The 16340-nt window shown below is 40.9% G+C and overlaps 1 protein-coding gene across 2 annotated transcripts in view; it reads left to right on the plus strand.

Annotated features, from left to right (window-relative positions):
- The window catches only part of SLC10A6 (solute carrier family 10 member 6), a 75143-nt gene that overhangs the window by 46111 nt on the left and 12692 nt on the right, over positions 1 to 16340 (plus strand). The window contains exons 2-7 of one of the 2 annotated variants that reach the window (XM_063610261.1): positions 4500 to 4618; positions 6033 to 6121; positions 7260 to 7373; positions 9614 to 9789; positions 12181 to 12338; positions 13853 to 13971. In XM_063610261.1, coding sequence (XP_063466331.1) covers positions 4507 to 4618; positions 6033 to 6121; positions 7260 to 7373; positions 9614 to 9789; positions 12181 to 12338; positions 13853 to 13971 — 768 coding nt within the window. In that variant the 5' untranslated portion in view covers positions 4500 to 4506. Of the gene's footprint in view, positions 1 to 4499; positions 4619 to 6032; positions 6122 to 7259; positions 7374 to 9613; positions 9790 to 12180; positions 12339 to 13852; positions 14529 to 16340 lie in introns of those variants that run through there. The other variant, XM_055297077.2, reaches the window with a different exon arrangement.

Genomic DNA, 16340 nt, shown 5'->3' on the forward strand with positions numbered 1-16340 from the left:
AGTTTGTACATGCTTAAACGGATTGTGTAATTTTTTCCAGCAAATTGAAAGATAAAATATTTGACTGGTCTGATGGGTATCTTCTTTCCATTTATTTTCTTTCCCCTAATTTTACTAATGCATTCTTTCACTGGTTCTATCACTCAGGTAGGTACAAAATACAGCCTTAGCTTGGGGTTTGGGAGTGAGACTGAGATGGAAAGAATAGATTTGGGATGGAAGGCACCAAAAAGTGGGGTAAGGTTGAATGGTACTAAATCTATTTCTTCAGTTCTCATCCTCCCTGATTTTTATTGGCATTTAGCCTTCATTTGGGAGCTTTCTTTTCTTAGCTTTCATGAAATGATAACCTCCCAGCTCTCCACTGACTTATTTTTTAAATTTTATTTTTAATTGACAAGTTAAATTATATATATTTATGGTGTACAACATGATGTTTTGCTTACTTGCTTCTCAAATCCCAGCCAGCCTGCCTGCCTGCCTGCCTGCCTTCTTTCCTTCTTCCTTCCTTCCTTCCTCTCTCTTTCTTTCTTTCTTTCTTTCTTTCTTTCTTTCTTTCTTTCTTTCTTTCTTTCTTTCTTTCTTTCTTTTTCTTTCTTTCTTTCTTTCTTTCCTTTCTTTCTCTCTCTCTCTCTCTTTCTTTCTTTTTCTTTCTCTCTCTCTCTCTCTCTCTCTCTCCTTCCTTCCTTCCTTCCTTCCTTCCTTCCTTCCTTCCTTCCTTCCTTTTTTCTCTCCATGCACCATGGGCTCTTCTTCCTCTCCCTGGTTTACAGCAAAGGAGGCTTTACAATATATAAAATATTAACTATCAGTTACTGTAACTAAGTGCTTTTCCCTAAATAACAAATGTAGACTACAAATATATTTGGAAAATACAAAAACACAGTATATTACGGCCGGGCGTGGTGGCTCACACACTTTAGGAGGCCGAGGCGGGTGGGTCACCTGAGGTCAGGAGTTCGAGACAGCCTGGCCAACATGGTGAAACCCTGTCTCTACTAAAAATACAAAAACTACTTGGGTGTGGTGGCGGGCGCCTGTAATCCCAGCTACTCAGGAGGCTGAGGCAGAAGAATCACTTGAACCCAGGAGGCGGAGGCTGCAGTGAGCCGAGATTGTACCACTGCACTCCAGCCTGGGCGATGTTTCAAAAAACAAAACAAAACAAAAAAATGCAGCAAATTACAAATATAGGAAGCAGTAACTTAGTTCATATAATGCAATAACAGTATAGTAATTGTCTTAGTCCATTTTGTGCTGCTATACAGGATACCTGAGACTGGGTAATGTATAGAGAAGAGAAATTATTCCCTTACATTCTGGAGGCTGGGAAGTCTAAGATCAAGGTGCTGGCATCTATTGTCTGGTGAGGGCCTTCCTGCTTCTCACATGGTAGAAGAGAGAAGGGCAAAAAGGAACAAACTTCCTTGGTGGAGTCCTCTTAAAATGGCGTTAATTCATTCATGAAGGTGGATTCATCATGACCTAAACACCTCCCAGAAAGCTCCACCTCTCAATATTGTTGTCTTAGGGATTTGATTTCCAACCTATGAATTTTGGAGGACACATTCAGACCATAGCAGTTAATCATGATACACAGTTTTTGAGGACTTCAAACCAAGTACTCTTCCCCTTCCACCACTGACATTAGGTACTTAAAAGTTCTTAAGATCCACTGCGCTTAAAATGTGTTAGCCTTTTTACTTAGAAACAACCTCAATAATAACAGAGATAAACAAACCAGTTTTCCAGTAGAAATCATTCTGGATTTGTTGAACAAAGACCACAACTTCCTTCTGATGGTCTCAGTTGTTTTCCTGGTAAAGCTATGTAGCATGGCTGTTGGTTTTGGTTTGGTTCATCTGGCTCACGTACCCACATTTCACTTTCCAAGGTGGCCAGAGACAACCTCAGTAATGACACAGATAAACAGACTAATTGTCTTTAGAAATCTTTCCAGGTTTGTTCACTGAAGACTGGATGTCCCACTATCACCTTACTTAACACAACCCCTCAAATTGGTGCTGAGCGACTCAGCTTTTTTGTATATCACACCATCATTTTGAAGCCTAGAAATCTTACTTTGTACTCTAACTCATCACTCTACTTCAATCTCAAACCTACCTTTCTTTCTTTCTTTCTTTCTTTCTTTCTTTCTTTCTTTCTTTCTTTCTTTCTTTCTTTCTTTCTTTTTTCTTTTTCTTTCTTTTTTTCTTTCTTTCTTTCTTTCTTTCTTTCTTTCTTTTTCTTTCTTTTCTTCTTTTCTTTCATCTTTCCTCTTTCTGTCTTTCTTCTTTTTTTTTGAGATGGAGTTTCACTCTGTTGCCCAGGCTCTGCCTTCTGGGTTCAAGTGATTCTCCTGTCTCAGCCTCCCAAGTAGCTGAGATTACAGGCGCCTGCCACCACACCCAGCTAATTTTTGTATTGTTAGTAGAGACGGGGTTTCACCATATTGGCCAGGCTGGTCTCAAACTCCTGACCTCAGGTGATCTGCCTGCCTTGGCCTCCCAAAGTGCTGGGATTACAGGTGTGAGCCACCACGCTTGGCCCAATCCCAGCTTCTAATCATATGATCACACGATCTCAGAATTAGAACAGAATTCTTAATTCAGTCTAGCATCTCACATCAATTCCCTTTCTCTGTGGTTCTGTACCCTCCCTTGCCCTAACCAACTTGCTCTGTCTGCAGGTCAGCAATTGTGGGGGTCACTGCCCTATCCAATGGGGAGCTTATGGCATGTGGTGTTTGGGTGACTTCTTCCTGACAGATTTATTAACACTTCATACTAGGCAGGCGTTTAGTCAGCTTTGTGGCATTCTAACTTGCTGATATGGTTTGGGTGTTTGTCCTCTCCACATCTCATGTTGAAATGTGATTCCAGTATTGGAGGTGGGGCCTGGTGGGAGGCTATTGGATCATGGGGTGGATCTCTCATGAATGGTTAATGCCATCTCCTTGGTGATAAGTGAGTTCTTGTTTAGTTAGTTCACATGAGATCTGGTTGTTTAAAAGTCTGGGACCTCCCCTTTCTCACTCTCCCTTGCTCCCCCTCTGACCATGTGAGATGCCTGCTCCCCCTTCCCCTTTGCCTTCTGCAGTGATATGAACTTCCTGAGGTCCTCACCAGGGGCAGATGCTGGAACCATGCTTATACAGCCTGCAGACCTGTGAACCTCCTTTATAAATTACCCAGCCTCAGGTATTTCTTTATGGCCATGCAAATAGCCTAGTACACTTCCAATCCCCTTGGTACCAAAACTAGATATCACAAGAAAACTGCAGATCAATATTTCTTATGAATATGCATGTAAAAATTTTCAATAAAAAATACTATCACATTTAATCTAGCAACATAAAAAAGGGATTATACACCATGACCAAATATGATTTATTTCAAAATGCAAGGTTGATTCAATAAAATCAATGTGATACACTATATTAATAGAATAAAGACATAAAAAGAATGAAGCTCTGATATATGTTAAAACACGGATAAACCTTGTCTTAGCCCATTGGTGTTGCCATGAAGGAATACCTGAGGGTAGGTAATTTCTAAATAAAACAGGTTTATTTGGCTTGTGGGTCTGCAGGCTGTACACAAGAAGCAAAGTGCCAGCATCTGCGTCTGGTGAGGGCCTCATGAAGACCCCACCCATGGTGGAAGGGGAAGAGGAGCAGGCATCACATGGTAAGAGAGGGGAGGGAGGTGTCAGACTCTTTTTAACAACTAGAGCTCAAAGAACTGAGTGAGAACCCAGTGAATCCCACGAGAATGGCACCAACCTGTTCATGAGAGATCTGCCCCTGTAACCCAAACATTTCCCACTTGCCCTCGCCTCCAACGTTGGGAATCAAATTTCAACATGAGAGTTGGAGAGGACAAACAGCCAAACTATTATCAAACATTGAAAATGTTATGCTAATGGAAAGAAGCTAGACACAGAAAAAAGGCTACATGTATGATTCTGTTGATATGAAATGTCCAGGACAGGTAATCCTATAAAGACAGAAAGTGGATTTGTGCTTGCTAAGGGCTAGGGAAAGGGGGGATTGGGGAGTGACTGCTAATGGGGATGCGGTTTCTTTCTGGGGTGATGAAACTATCCTGGAAATGGTGCTATTATTGCATAATGTTGTGACTATACTAAAAACTGCTGTATTGTATAATTTAAAATGATGAATTTTATGGCTTGTGGATTATACTTCAATAAAAAAACAACTAGATAAGAAAATAATTCTACAGTGCCAAGAAGAATTTTAAGGCAAGTAGATAGTAAAATAGATATGAGGTAATTGATGGATGACAAGAACTACTGGAAATCTCTTTGTAGACCACAAATGTAGCCATCTTTTGTTAAATAATAGGAGAGAAATGAACTCCAAGGAGCTTAGTCCGTGTAATCTCTAGGAAATTGTGTCCTAGGAGTTGCTTTTGGTAAAGACTAAATTCTTCATGTCCAATGCTCCCTCCTAAGCACTGTATTAATTTTACTTTCAGCATCAGTATGACAACCTGTTCCACCGTGGCTGCCCTGGGAATGATGCCACTCTGCATTTATCTCTACACCTGGTCCTGGAGTCTTCAGCAGAATCTCACCGTTCCTTATCAGAACATAGGTCTGTATGGGCCTGGGAAATGGAGGACTAACAGTAATGGTGATGACACTAATAATAGCTGTTCTTAATTACATAACTCTTTATGCAGGGATTTTTTTTGTAGTACTTAATTTAATACCTTAAAGAACCCTACAGTATAGATTCTGTTACCAGTTCAATCTCCTAGGTCTTCAGGCTTCAAACTTGATCAAGATTATGTAGCCGGTAAGTACAGAACTGGAGTTCTAACCCAGGAATCTGACTACAAAGTGCAAACTTTCACCCCTATAAGAGTGCATTTTTGAAAAAAAAAGAAAGCCAGATAATTTACTTTGAAAAAGCAAGAATCAAACCCTTATATAATTAGACTATAAAGCAACTGGACTCTTTATGCTCCAAGGTTTAACTGGATTTAGTGGTTCTAATTAGACCTTCCTGTGACTTCACCTTTCACATTGCCTGTGAACCTTGACTTTTTCTTGGAGGTTGAGTGTAAATAATTCTTACTGATTATGAAAACTCATCTACATGTCACAGTCACACCCATATCTCTTTCATTATATCCTCTTCTGAATATTATTTCTCATTAAAGTCTGCCATTTTCCTAAAGATCTCTGTGGGTTTACCAAGCTTAGAAGAGAAATGTGGTGAAATGATCTACCTTTTCTAGTATGGTCAGTTTTTGGAGAAGTGATAGGCATTACGATTTTTTTTTTTTTTTTTTTTGAGACAGAGTTTTGCTCTGTCACTCAGGCTCGAGTGCAGTGGTGCGATCTCAGCTCACTGCAACTTCTGCCTTCTCCTGCCTCAGCCTCCCTAGTAGCTGGGACTACAGGTGCACGCCACCACACCAGGCTAATTTTTTTTGTATTTTAGTAGAGATGGGGTTTCACCATGTTGCCCAGGCTGGTCTCAAACTCCTGAGCTCAGGCAATCCGCCCAACTTGGCCTCCCAAAGTGCTAGGATTACAGGCGTGAGCCACCGTGCCTAGCCAACACTATGATTCTTAAGACTCTCAGTGTCAATCTGGTGTCTCAGGTAAACACCTTGAGGGCTTAGAACCCATGGCCCATAGTCAAAACCATGAATGAACCCACTTCCTCACAATAGCGGGAGCCCACTGAATCTGTAAAGTTTGAGGGAAACCTTAATTTAGAAACCATGATTTTATGTGCAACTTTTTTTCTGATCAGTAAGTTATTTAATATATTCTGCTTTGATAATATGTTCTGAAAGGCACTCACAAGATGTAAAATGTTATGAGCAGCTTATATAACTTTGGAGCCAATATTGTAGGCATTTATCCAGATTCGGGAAGTGACGTGGGAAAATGTCAGTTTAAAGCTGTTACCTAATTGAAATAGAAGTTGTTGGGAAGTACTGTGCAGTCAGGGTGAGAGGGAAAACCCTCTGATAGATTATTCTTCTCTTTAGGAATTACCCTTGTGTGCCTGACTGTTCCTGTGGCCTTTGGTGTCTATGTGAATTACAGATGGCCAAAACAATCCAAAATCATTCTCAAGGTGAGCAACTTCATGGCCACTGTTGGCACATCCTCAGACTCAGGGGCCTGAAAGACAGAAGTGAGCAGTGGCTGGGACAAGTGAGCTTGTCGAGTACAGCCCCACACCCGGAAATTCTCCTTACACATCCTGCGGTTTTGGATCCAGCGATCATATTTCCTCCACCCTGTAAGTCTTGGTCTGCCACTCCCATAGTTCTGTACCCTGAGGCTTATGACGCCCTGGAAAATAGCAACTATTAATTTAGTGTCAGGAAAGCTAAAGCCTGTGTGTGGACAGAAGAGCCCAGGCCCATCCATGCAAAGGCTTCACACAGGTGCTCTTGAGGCAGAAGCTGTTCAAGTGAGCATGAAAGGGAGCCCCAGTGTTTAGTAATACGGCTGGTTTCTTGGAAGAGTAGGAGGAAGGGCTGTCTTGCAGAAGCATTCCTGGGGGCACTGCCAAAACTGTCGTTTGTACACATGAGCAAGGGCTGCTGACTACATGAATAAGACCGTTTAAATGAAATCATCCAGAAAGCACTGAGTCTAGCTATGGAATGATGGTGACTAGAACTTTCTACCTCCTCTTGTCTTTGCAGTCTTGCCCTTTGTCTGCTGGAGAAACAAGCAAATGTCTTTGTTAAACGGCTTTTAAAAATAATTCAAGAGGCCAGGTGCAGTGGCTCACATCTGTAATCCCAGAACGTTGGCAGGCTGAGGTGGGAGGATTGCTTGAAGCCAGGAGGTCGAGGCTATAGTGAGCCATGATTGTGCCATTGCACTTGAGCCTGGATCACAGAGTGAGACCCCATCTCTAAAAACTGAAACAAAACAGCAAAACATAAAGAGGAGGAATTCTTAACAATGATGTGTGTCTCCTAGGGTGCTTTCCATTTTTTTTCTGATTATGTATCACTTTAGCAGATAGAAGGTTGTAATATGTGTGGCTTTCATGAAGATTTAAAAAATGTTTCAGTTATATTTTACATTTATAAAGAAATAAACATTTGAGGTTATTTAGAGTTTCAGGTAGTAAATCTCAGTTAATTTTGTTTTGTGGTTTATGATTTGGCTTGGTTTAAGCTTTAGCCGTTTGGCTCTACCTCACAGAGCATTGCCACTCTATATGCCTGTGCTAATGGACACTGTTTTCCCAGTTAGGCACAGGGCCAAACAATTCCCACCATTTCAGTGTGGTGGAGAATGAGAGGAGAGGGCTTGCCAAGCAGAAAATCAGCTGGGCACAGAGAGCTGGAGGATGGCTTACTATAGTACATTTGTATTGCATATGGATGACTTTAACATCAATAGTGCACACTTGATTTTCACTCCTTTTTTAGCTGTACTCATGGAATAAAGTCCCATCTTTTCCACATTTATTTTTAAAAATTAATTAAGTTTTTGAGATAGGGTCTCGCTCTGTCACTCAGGCTGGAGTGCAATGACACAATCATTGCTCACTGCAACCTTGATCTCCTAGGCTCAAATGATGCTCCCTTCTCAAGCTCTGAGGTAGCTAGCACTACAGGCATGCACCATCCTGCCCTGCTAATAAAAAGAAGTTTTTTTTAGAGACGGGGTCTTGCTCTGTTGCCCAGGCTGGTTTGCAACTCCTGGCCTCAAGAGATCCTCCTGCCTTGGCCTCCCAAAGTGTTGGGATTGCAGGCATGAGCCACTGTGCCTGGCCCGTTTTCCACTTTTATTATTGTTATTTCAGTAGGAGAAAATTTCTAATGTGGTAGTTATGATTTTGTTTACAAAACAAGAGGAGGGAAATGATCATGGAAACTTCTTGCTTTTCAAGTACTCTGTCTTTGATTATTTTTCTTAAAAGGGCATTTAACAACAACAACAACAACAAAAATAATGATTTTGGAGTTTCTAGCTCCTCTATCAGTCCATCAGTGTCAATGGAGAAACCAGATACATTTTTTTACATGTCAGTTTTATTTCCTGTAAAGAGCAGATTTAAAACTCTTTTGGGTATTTCATAGGATTTATGGCAAAACATTTAATAATATGCATAAATATTCTAGACTACCTTAGTAAAAAAAAAAAAAGTAGGCAAATGTAATCATTATTTTAGTATATCTTCATTCCCTGTTCTTAGTTCCATTTTAATTTTAGATCTGACACATTTTCTGAACAAACTTAAGTGTTCCTCATTTGCTCTTGGTGGATTTTAAACTATGAAATCTTTGGTAGAGAGAGGAAGAGGGGATATTACATTCAGAGGCTTTCTTTCTTTCATTTTTTTTTTTTTAAACGGAGGCTTGCTCTGTCACCCAGGCTGGAGTGCAGTGGTGCAATCTTGGCTCACTGCAACGTCCACCTCCCAGGTTCAAGTAATTCTCCTGCCTCAGCCTCTTGAATAGCTGGGATTACAGGCATGTATCACCATGCCTGGCTAATTTTTGTATTTTTTTAGTAGAGACAGGATTTTGCCATGTTGGCCGGGATGGTCTTGAACTCCTGACCTCAGGTAATCCACCCACCTCCGCCTCCCAAAGTTCTGGGATTACAGACATGAGCCACCATGCCTGGCCAAGAGGCTTTCTTGTCTTAGCATCTTTTTCTTAGGCAGGGGTCTAGTCTGTCTGTGTATTTGAACAGTAAAAATGACCCCCATAACACATTTATGGCATATTAGGTCATTCTGTTTGTTTGTTGTCTTCTCTAGTTTCCTACGACCACCCTCCTTCACATCCTGAATCATTTCAAATAAAGGTTGACACCGTAACTAGGTACACAGTTTACTGTCTGACACATGATGTGAAAAGGAGCTTGCCAAGATCCTGATTTTCCCAAAATACCCTAGGCCATGCTTCCTTCCTATTTTATCTAAAACTCAAAACTATTCAAAATTCTGTCATTGTTGGCTTTTTGTTTCTGTTCTTGTTAAACAACAAAAGTAAGAGACAGTATCCATTTGGGAGAGGATAGAGGTCTCCGTCAGTATTTCTCATGTAGTCATGAGTATTAGCTCAGATTGTCCAATGAAGAATGGGTAAATTTTATTTGGAGGGGAGAAGGACAGGGATCAAAGCAGCAGGCAGCTGCTGGTAGTTGAAGGGGAGGTGGGAGGGGAGGCAGATGGTCAGGCAGGGCAGACGTCAGACTGGAGGTCACAAGCAGAGGGTCATAGAGGTGTGTGCAGGGTGTTGGAAGCTCATTGTCAGATCCCATTCATTTTACACTTTTGTTCTACCCACAATAGAACTCTACTACCCAGTCTTTTTGGCAAAATCTTCTACTTGAAGAGAAAGGTAGATATGCTAAAACAAGACTTAGATTTGTGTCAGACTCCACCAATTTCTAGCATAGGCAAGTTACGTGACCACTTTGGAACTCAGATTTCTCCTCTACAAAATGAAATTGTATTCAGTCATCTCTAAGTCCCTTCTTTGTTCTAAAATTTCTAGATCCCAAGCATTTTACAACCTTGATGGACTTTGTATCATAGAGCAAAAAACCCTGAGTTTATATGCACTTATTTTATTGTTTGCTTCAGATTGGGGCCATTGTTGGTGGGGTCCTCCTTCTGGTGGTCGCAGTTGCTGGTGTGGTCCTGGCGAAAGGATCTTGGAATTCAGACATCACCCTTCTGACCATCAGTTTCATCTTTCCTTTGATTGGCCATGTCACGGGTTTTCTGCTGGCACTTTTTACCCACCAGTCTTGGCAAAGGTATAGTTAAACTATCCATAAACTTTTTTTGAGGAAGGTAAATTTAACACACTGCCACTGATAGGCTTTGCTGCCTGTGTCAGGAGACATGAAGAGTTTTGACTTACATAGTGGAATGGACAGGATAACTAAGCATAAAAGAGAGTCATTCATGGCAATTCATGGAAAATATTGTGGTAATTCTTTGTGTAAATTAAAGCAAAGGCCAAATTGATAGGAAGAGATAAATTTAAGTTAAAAAAGAATAGAAAATGACATATATTTGATTCCCACTTTGTAGAAGAAAGCAAAAAGAATTCTTTGCATCAAAAAATACTGGAAGAAATACATCATATGGTAACAATGTTTAATTTTGAGTAGCAAGATTAAGGATAATTTTAGTTCTTTAGTATTTCCTTGGTATATTTTTGAAGCTTTTCAATAAGTATGTACTACTTTTAAAAGCAGAAAAAAATTATTAAAGAAGAGTAAACTATGCAGTTGAATTCCAAAGGTGGAAGTTGGGAATTTTTAATTGGCTTTATGCTACTTCCAATCCACTTGGGGAACATTTAGGGTTGTACTAAGCGCCTGGTAAAGCTTTACCCCATCTATCTCATTTACTTCTTACTACAAGCTTGAGAAGTAGATCCTATCATTACCCTCATTCTACTGATGAGCAGACCCTTCAGAGAAATTAAGTGACTTGACCAAGTTCATAGAGCTAGAAAACTGTGGAGTTAGGATTTGGACCTGGGTTTGTTTCCAAATTTAACAGTTAGGAACACAGTCTGTTGAGTGGTTGAAATGCAATTGGCTCTGGACAGAAAGTACTCCTATAGCAAGATGGAGTCCACAATCCCATCTTTTTCATACCTGATAGCCTGACAAAGGCCAGGACTGAAATTTGGCTCATGAATGGTGCAGGTGTTGAGTTCCAGCTTTGTAGCTTAATCATATCAAGTTTTTGACAAAAGTGTGAAAGAAGTGAGGGTGGTTTGAGGCAAGTGTAGTGAGCAACAGAATAAGTAGAAATAAAGTATGAACACAGAGCTTGCCCTGTACCATTGACAGCATTTTCACCCCCTCATTACACACCCTTGTTACCTCCCCATTCCAGTCCAGCTTGCACATAGATGCTTGTTTGTTTTCTGAAACACCTCTTTTATCTCCTGACTTCCACGTATAAAACCCTGCAGGCTCCCTTTATAAATTGGAGACGTGAAACTGCTTAACTCAGCCCTCAATATCCTGCCCAGGTCTTCCCTCTATTCCCTCCTTTGTCTTTTCAAATGAGGTTTACTTCATTTTATGCAACCAGAAAACCAATAAAATATAGAAAAGTAGAAAGCAAAAAGAAAAATTATTACCAAACTCTTTCACCAAAGACAATCATTTTAGGTATTTGGTCTTTATTTAGGGTTTTTGTGTTTATTTATTTATTTATTGAGACCTCTGTTGCCCAGGCTGGAGTGCAACCTCTGCCTTCTGGGTTCAAGTGATTCTCATGCCTCAGCCTCCCAAGTAGCTTGGATTACAGGAGCGTGTGCCACCACGCCAGGCTGATTTTTGTATTTTTGGTAGGGACAGGGTTTCACCATGTTGGCCAGGCTGGTCTTGAACTCCTGACCTCAGGTGGTCCACCCACCTTGGTCTCCCAAAGTGCTGAGATTACAGGCGTGAGCCACTGTGCTTGGCCTTGCTTATTTGTTTTTAAGTGTTGGTTAGTTTATATTGTTTCATATGTCTTTCAAATATATATATATGTTTTTCTTTTTGTAGAGACAGGGTCTTACTCTGTTGCCCAGGGTGGTCTTGAATTCCTGGCTCAAGCAATCTTCCCGCTTCTGCCTCTCAGTGCTGGGATTCCAGGCATGAGCCACCACGTCCTGCATCATATCTCTAACTCAACCTTCCATTCTCGTCTCCTCCGGTCCTCTCCTCTGCAGATTGGCTTACAGTATATGCAATGCCTGCTGAACAGGCCACACTCACACCAGGGGAACTTTAATTTTTATAATATTTTCCCCTCATTAAAAGCTTCTTCTATTTTTTTCCATCCTTTAATCCCACTCCTCTGTGAAGCCTTCTCTCACCCCTTCTGCTATTTTCTAAATTTCTACATCTGCGTGGCCTTTGGCCATACTTTGTCTTGTGTTGTTGCTGAACCTCTGCTGTGTGTTTATCTTGTCTTTTTACTCAGATGCCTAGGGCAGGGTTTGCAAAGCCTCACTCCACCGTGCCTCTCAGAAGACCACCCGCAGAGTAGGCACTCAGCAAATAACTATGGAATGAGTACACATTTTCAGTGGCCTGAGGTCATAGCTTCTAATTGTTATGATGCATATGAGAAAATATTAGAATAGTTCTTATTGCTAGTGCGTTACTCTTGAAACATTTTCTTTTCGGTAGGTGCAGGACAATTTCCTTAGAAGCTGGAGCTCAGAATATTCAGATGTGCATCACCATGCTCCAGTTATCTTTCACTGCTGAGCACTTGGTCCAGATGTTGAGTTTCCCACTGGCCTATGGACTCTTCCAGCTGATAGATGGATTTCTTATTGTTGCAGGTGGGTGAACACCCGTTGGGTAGGAAATAACTGACGGGAAATTGTTCACCCCAACTTACCGACTTTTTTTTCAATCCAAACTTGCATGTTCTGCCCCTGTGATACACTTTTTGAAAGCCTGACATTTCTGGGGATGATAAGGCGCATAGACAGGATAGTTTGGTGCACAAGTGGGAGTTTCACAGAAAAATATAAAAAGCCATCTGAAAATGAGCTTATAATTATAGACACATATACTTCACAAAAGTGAATCCACTATCAGAATTTAGACTTTGTAACTTGTTAAGACAAAATCTCTATGAGCAATCATTGAGCTCCAAAGTGACATTTGCTGCACTTAAGCGTTGATTTGTTAGGTCTCATTAAAAGCCTTGAGGTCTCCCAAATGCCAAGTTATTTCAATGTTTCTCTGACTAAGACTTGTGCTGAATGGCTGTGAAATGTTTTTCAAATATGAAATATTACACATATACAAATATTGAAATATATGTGTATGCACATGTGATTGCAGCCAAATATACATTACTTTGGAGTCTTTTATTATGTTTGTTCTCAGAGGATAAATTTAAAAATATATATAATGCAAGAACAGAAAACCAAATACCTCACTTATAAGTGAGAGCTAAACATTGGGTGCTCATGGACATAAAGATGGCAATAATAGACACTGGGAACTACTAGAAGAGGGAGGGAGGGGGCGAAGGTTGAAAAACAAACTGTTGGGTACTGCGCTCACTACCTGGGTGATAAGATCATTTGTTTCCCAAACTTCAGCATCACACAATATACCCAGGAAACAAACATGCACATGAATCTAAAAATTGAAAAAGAAAAAAAAATATATATGTTCACATACACATATATATTTTAATCTTGGGCCATGGTAAATTTTTACTGTTGTTAGGGAATTGGGTCTGAGTAAGACTCAATGATTACTGATAGAACTGATTATATACTGATCGCTGATTGTTATTATTATATACTGATTACAGATATAACAATCAATATAACAATATAAGGAATACCTGGGGCTTAATTTCCTCAACAGATAAGAGAAATCCTATTAGAGTCAAACTCTTCGTCTCAGACCCAAGTTTTCTTTCCTTCTCATGGAGAGACTGAAGGAAGCATCATTTCTGGCTCATTCCCAGCTCTAGCCCCGAACCCAGGAGAGTGTCCTACTCCTAGTAAGCACTCGCAGTATTTGCCAGCTGACTGACTAACTGAATGAGTGAATGAATGAATGAATGAATATAAGAGTGTGTGAGCTGTCAGTAGCCTGATGAATGAGCCTCAATCACAAATGGTTCATCCAGACAAAAGAGCCATTTTGATACACCGAATCCTTCTGTTCCATAGCTTTCTTTCTCCCCCGCCACCCTTCTTTTTCCTGGGTGTTTATACATACATGATGCCACCCAAACAAACACCTGAAGGATCGACAAGTGTACAGTGTCACCAAATTAGACTCTTTGTTAAAGTGATTGTTAATACTTGTATGTTTTAACACCTAGCATATCAGACATACAAGAGGAGACTGAAGAACAAACATGGAAAAAAGAACTCAGGTTGTACAGAAGTCTGCCATACGAGGAAATCGACTTCTTCCAAAGAGACCAATGCTTTCTTGGAGGTGAATGAAGAAGGTGCCATCACTCCTGGGCCATCAGGGCCAATGGATTGCCACAGGGCTCTCGAGCTAGTTGGCCACATCACTTCATGTGAATAGCAGGGACTTGCTGGCTGGACTGGCCCCCTTCTTTTTCAGTGGCCAGTAAAGACAGCGTGCAGCTGACACATGAATCTTGTTGGTAGGGCCAGTGTGAATATTTAAGTATTCAATGTTAGAATATTTATATTTTCATGTGGATTGTGAATTGTGATGGGATCACTTTTGGAGATTCCCATTTCAGGGAGTTTCTTCTGGGGGTTAACATAACGTATCAATGAGCTGCCTTGTATGTTCTTGTCTTCCCATGCAGCAAATAGTACCTGGCAGTAGGTAAAATCTTCATTAGGGGAACTTATCCTTATGTTGTGGATTTTTTTTTTGAGACAGAGTCTTGCTCTGTTGCCCAGGCTGGAGTTCAGTGGCACAATCTTGGCTCACCGCAACCTCCGCCTCCTGGGTTCAAGTGATTCCCCTGCCTCAGCCTCCCAAGTAGCTGGGACTACAGGTGTGTGCCACCACGCCCGGCTAATATTTTGTATGTTAGTAGAGATGGGGTTTCACCATGTTGGCCAGTCTGGTTTCGAACTCCTGGTCTCAAGTGATCTGCCCGCCTCAGCCTCCCAAAGTGCTGGGATTACAGGTGTGAGCCACCGCGCCCAGCCATGTTGTGGATTTTAATTGAATAAGGGTTAGAACTCTGAGTAGAGGAGATGTCACCTCATACTGCAGGGTGACACAGACCTATGTGACTTCTTGGCTCTGGGCAGGTCCTCAGGTGCACTGAGAGGAGAACAAATAGCTCTTACAATAAATGGGGCAGTTTTCTCAAATGATTATTATTTTTAAGAAATTGAAAATCTTTTTTGATTATAGATGTAACACAAGCTTGGAAAGAATTTAAAACACACATAACGTTAAAAATGGAATGCCCTGTATTTTCACTCTCTAAAGATAGACACATATGGTTGGGCACAGTGGCTCATGCCTGTAATTCCAGCACTTTGGGAGGCTGAGGTGGGCAGATCACCTGAGGTCAGGAGTTCAAGACCAGTCTGGCCAACATGGTGAAACCCCATCTCTACTAAAAATACAAAAATTAGCCAGGCATGGTGGCATGCACCTGTAATCCCAGCTACTTGGGAGGCTGTGGCAGAAGAATCACTTGAACCCAGGAGGCGGAGGTTGCAGCGAGCTGAGATCACGTCACTGCGCTCCAGCCTGGGTGACAGAGTAAGATTCTGACTCAAAAAAAAAAAAAAAAAAAAGACACGTGTATCCTTCTAAGCTGGGTATGTAAACTGTATCATTTTAAGAACCTTGAGATCATTCCATATATTGTTTTGTAAGTCACTTGATGACACATTATGGAATATCTTTGAGTGTCAGTCTGTGTTGACCTACCTCATTCTTCAGAATAGTAGTGATGTGGAAGTATTCTATTGCATGAAAGGACTGTAATTTATTTAACCACTCCTTATTCATGGACACTTATATAGCTTTCAGCTTAACAGTATTACAGTGCTGCTACAAACACTTTTGCCTTTAGGTTCAAGTATTTCTGTAGGCTCACTTCCTGTGACTTGAATTTCCAAGCCAATTGCTCACTGAAATGTATGACAGATTGCTATCTGGCAATGTCGTACAGCAGTGCCCGAGAGGGCCTGGTTTCCCACAGTCTCACCAGTCAAATGAATGATCAATTTTAATTGGTTAAAACATCTTGTTTAAAATTTCATTTAGGCTGGGCGCGGTGGCTCATGCCTGTAATCCCAGCACTTTGGGAGGCCGAGGGGGGCAGATCACAAGGTCAGGAGATCGAGACCATCCTGGCTAACACGATGAAACCCCGTCTCTACTAAAAATACAAGAAATTAGCTGGGCGTGGTGGTGGGCGCCTGTAGTCCCAGCTACTCGGGAGGCTGAGGCAGGAGAATGGCGTGAACCCAGGAGGCGGAGGTTGCAGTGAGCCGAGATCACACCACTGCACTCTAGCCTGGGCGACAGAGCGAAACTCCGTCTCAAAAAAAAAAAAATTTTTCATTTAAAAACTAAGTGAACTAGAGCATTTTTCACAATTACTTGCTGACTTATGTCCTTTGCCTGCTTTTCTATTGTATCTTTTCCTTTTCGATGTATAGATTTTGAACCATAATGGTAAGTGACAATGTGTCCTATGTCTTGTCAACATTTTACCTACTCTTTTATCTTTTGTTATTCTATGTCTTTTGCAATACAGAGTTTTATTTTTTTAATATATTCAGCTTATTGATCTTATTAAGAATGTTTTTTTTTTGGCTCTGGTCTCTACCAAATATTAGCATATTTATATA

This window comes from Symphalangus syndactylus, chromosome 10 (genome assembly GCF_028878055.3).
Source record: "Symphalangus syndactylus isolate Jambi chromosome 10, NHGRI_mSymSyn1-v2.1_pri, whole genome shotgun sequence".
Lineage (NCBI taxonomy): Eukaryota > Metazoa > Chordata > Mammalia > Primates > Hylobatidae > Symphalangus > Symphalangus syndactylus.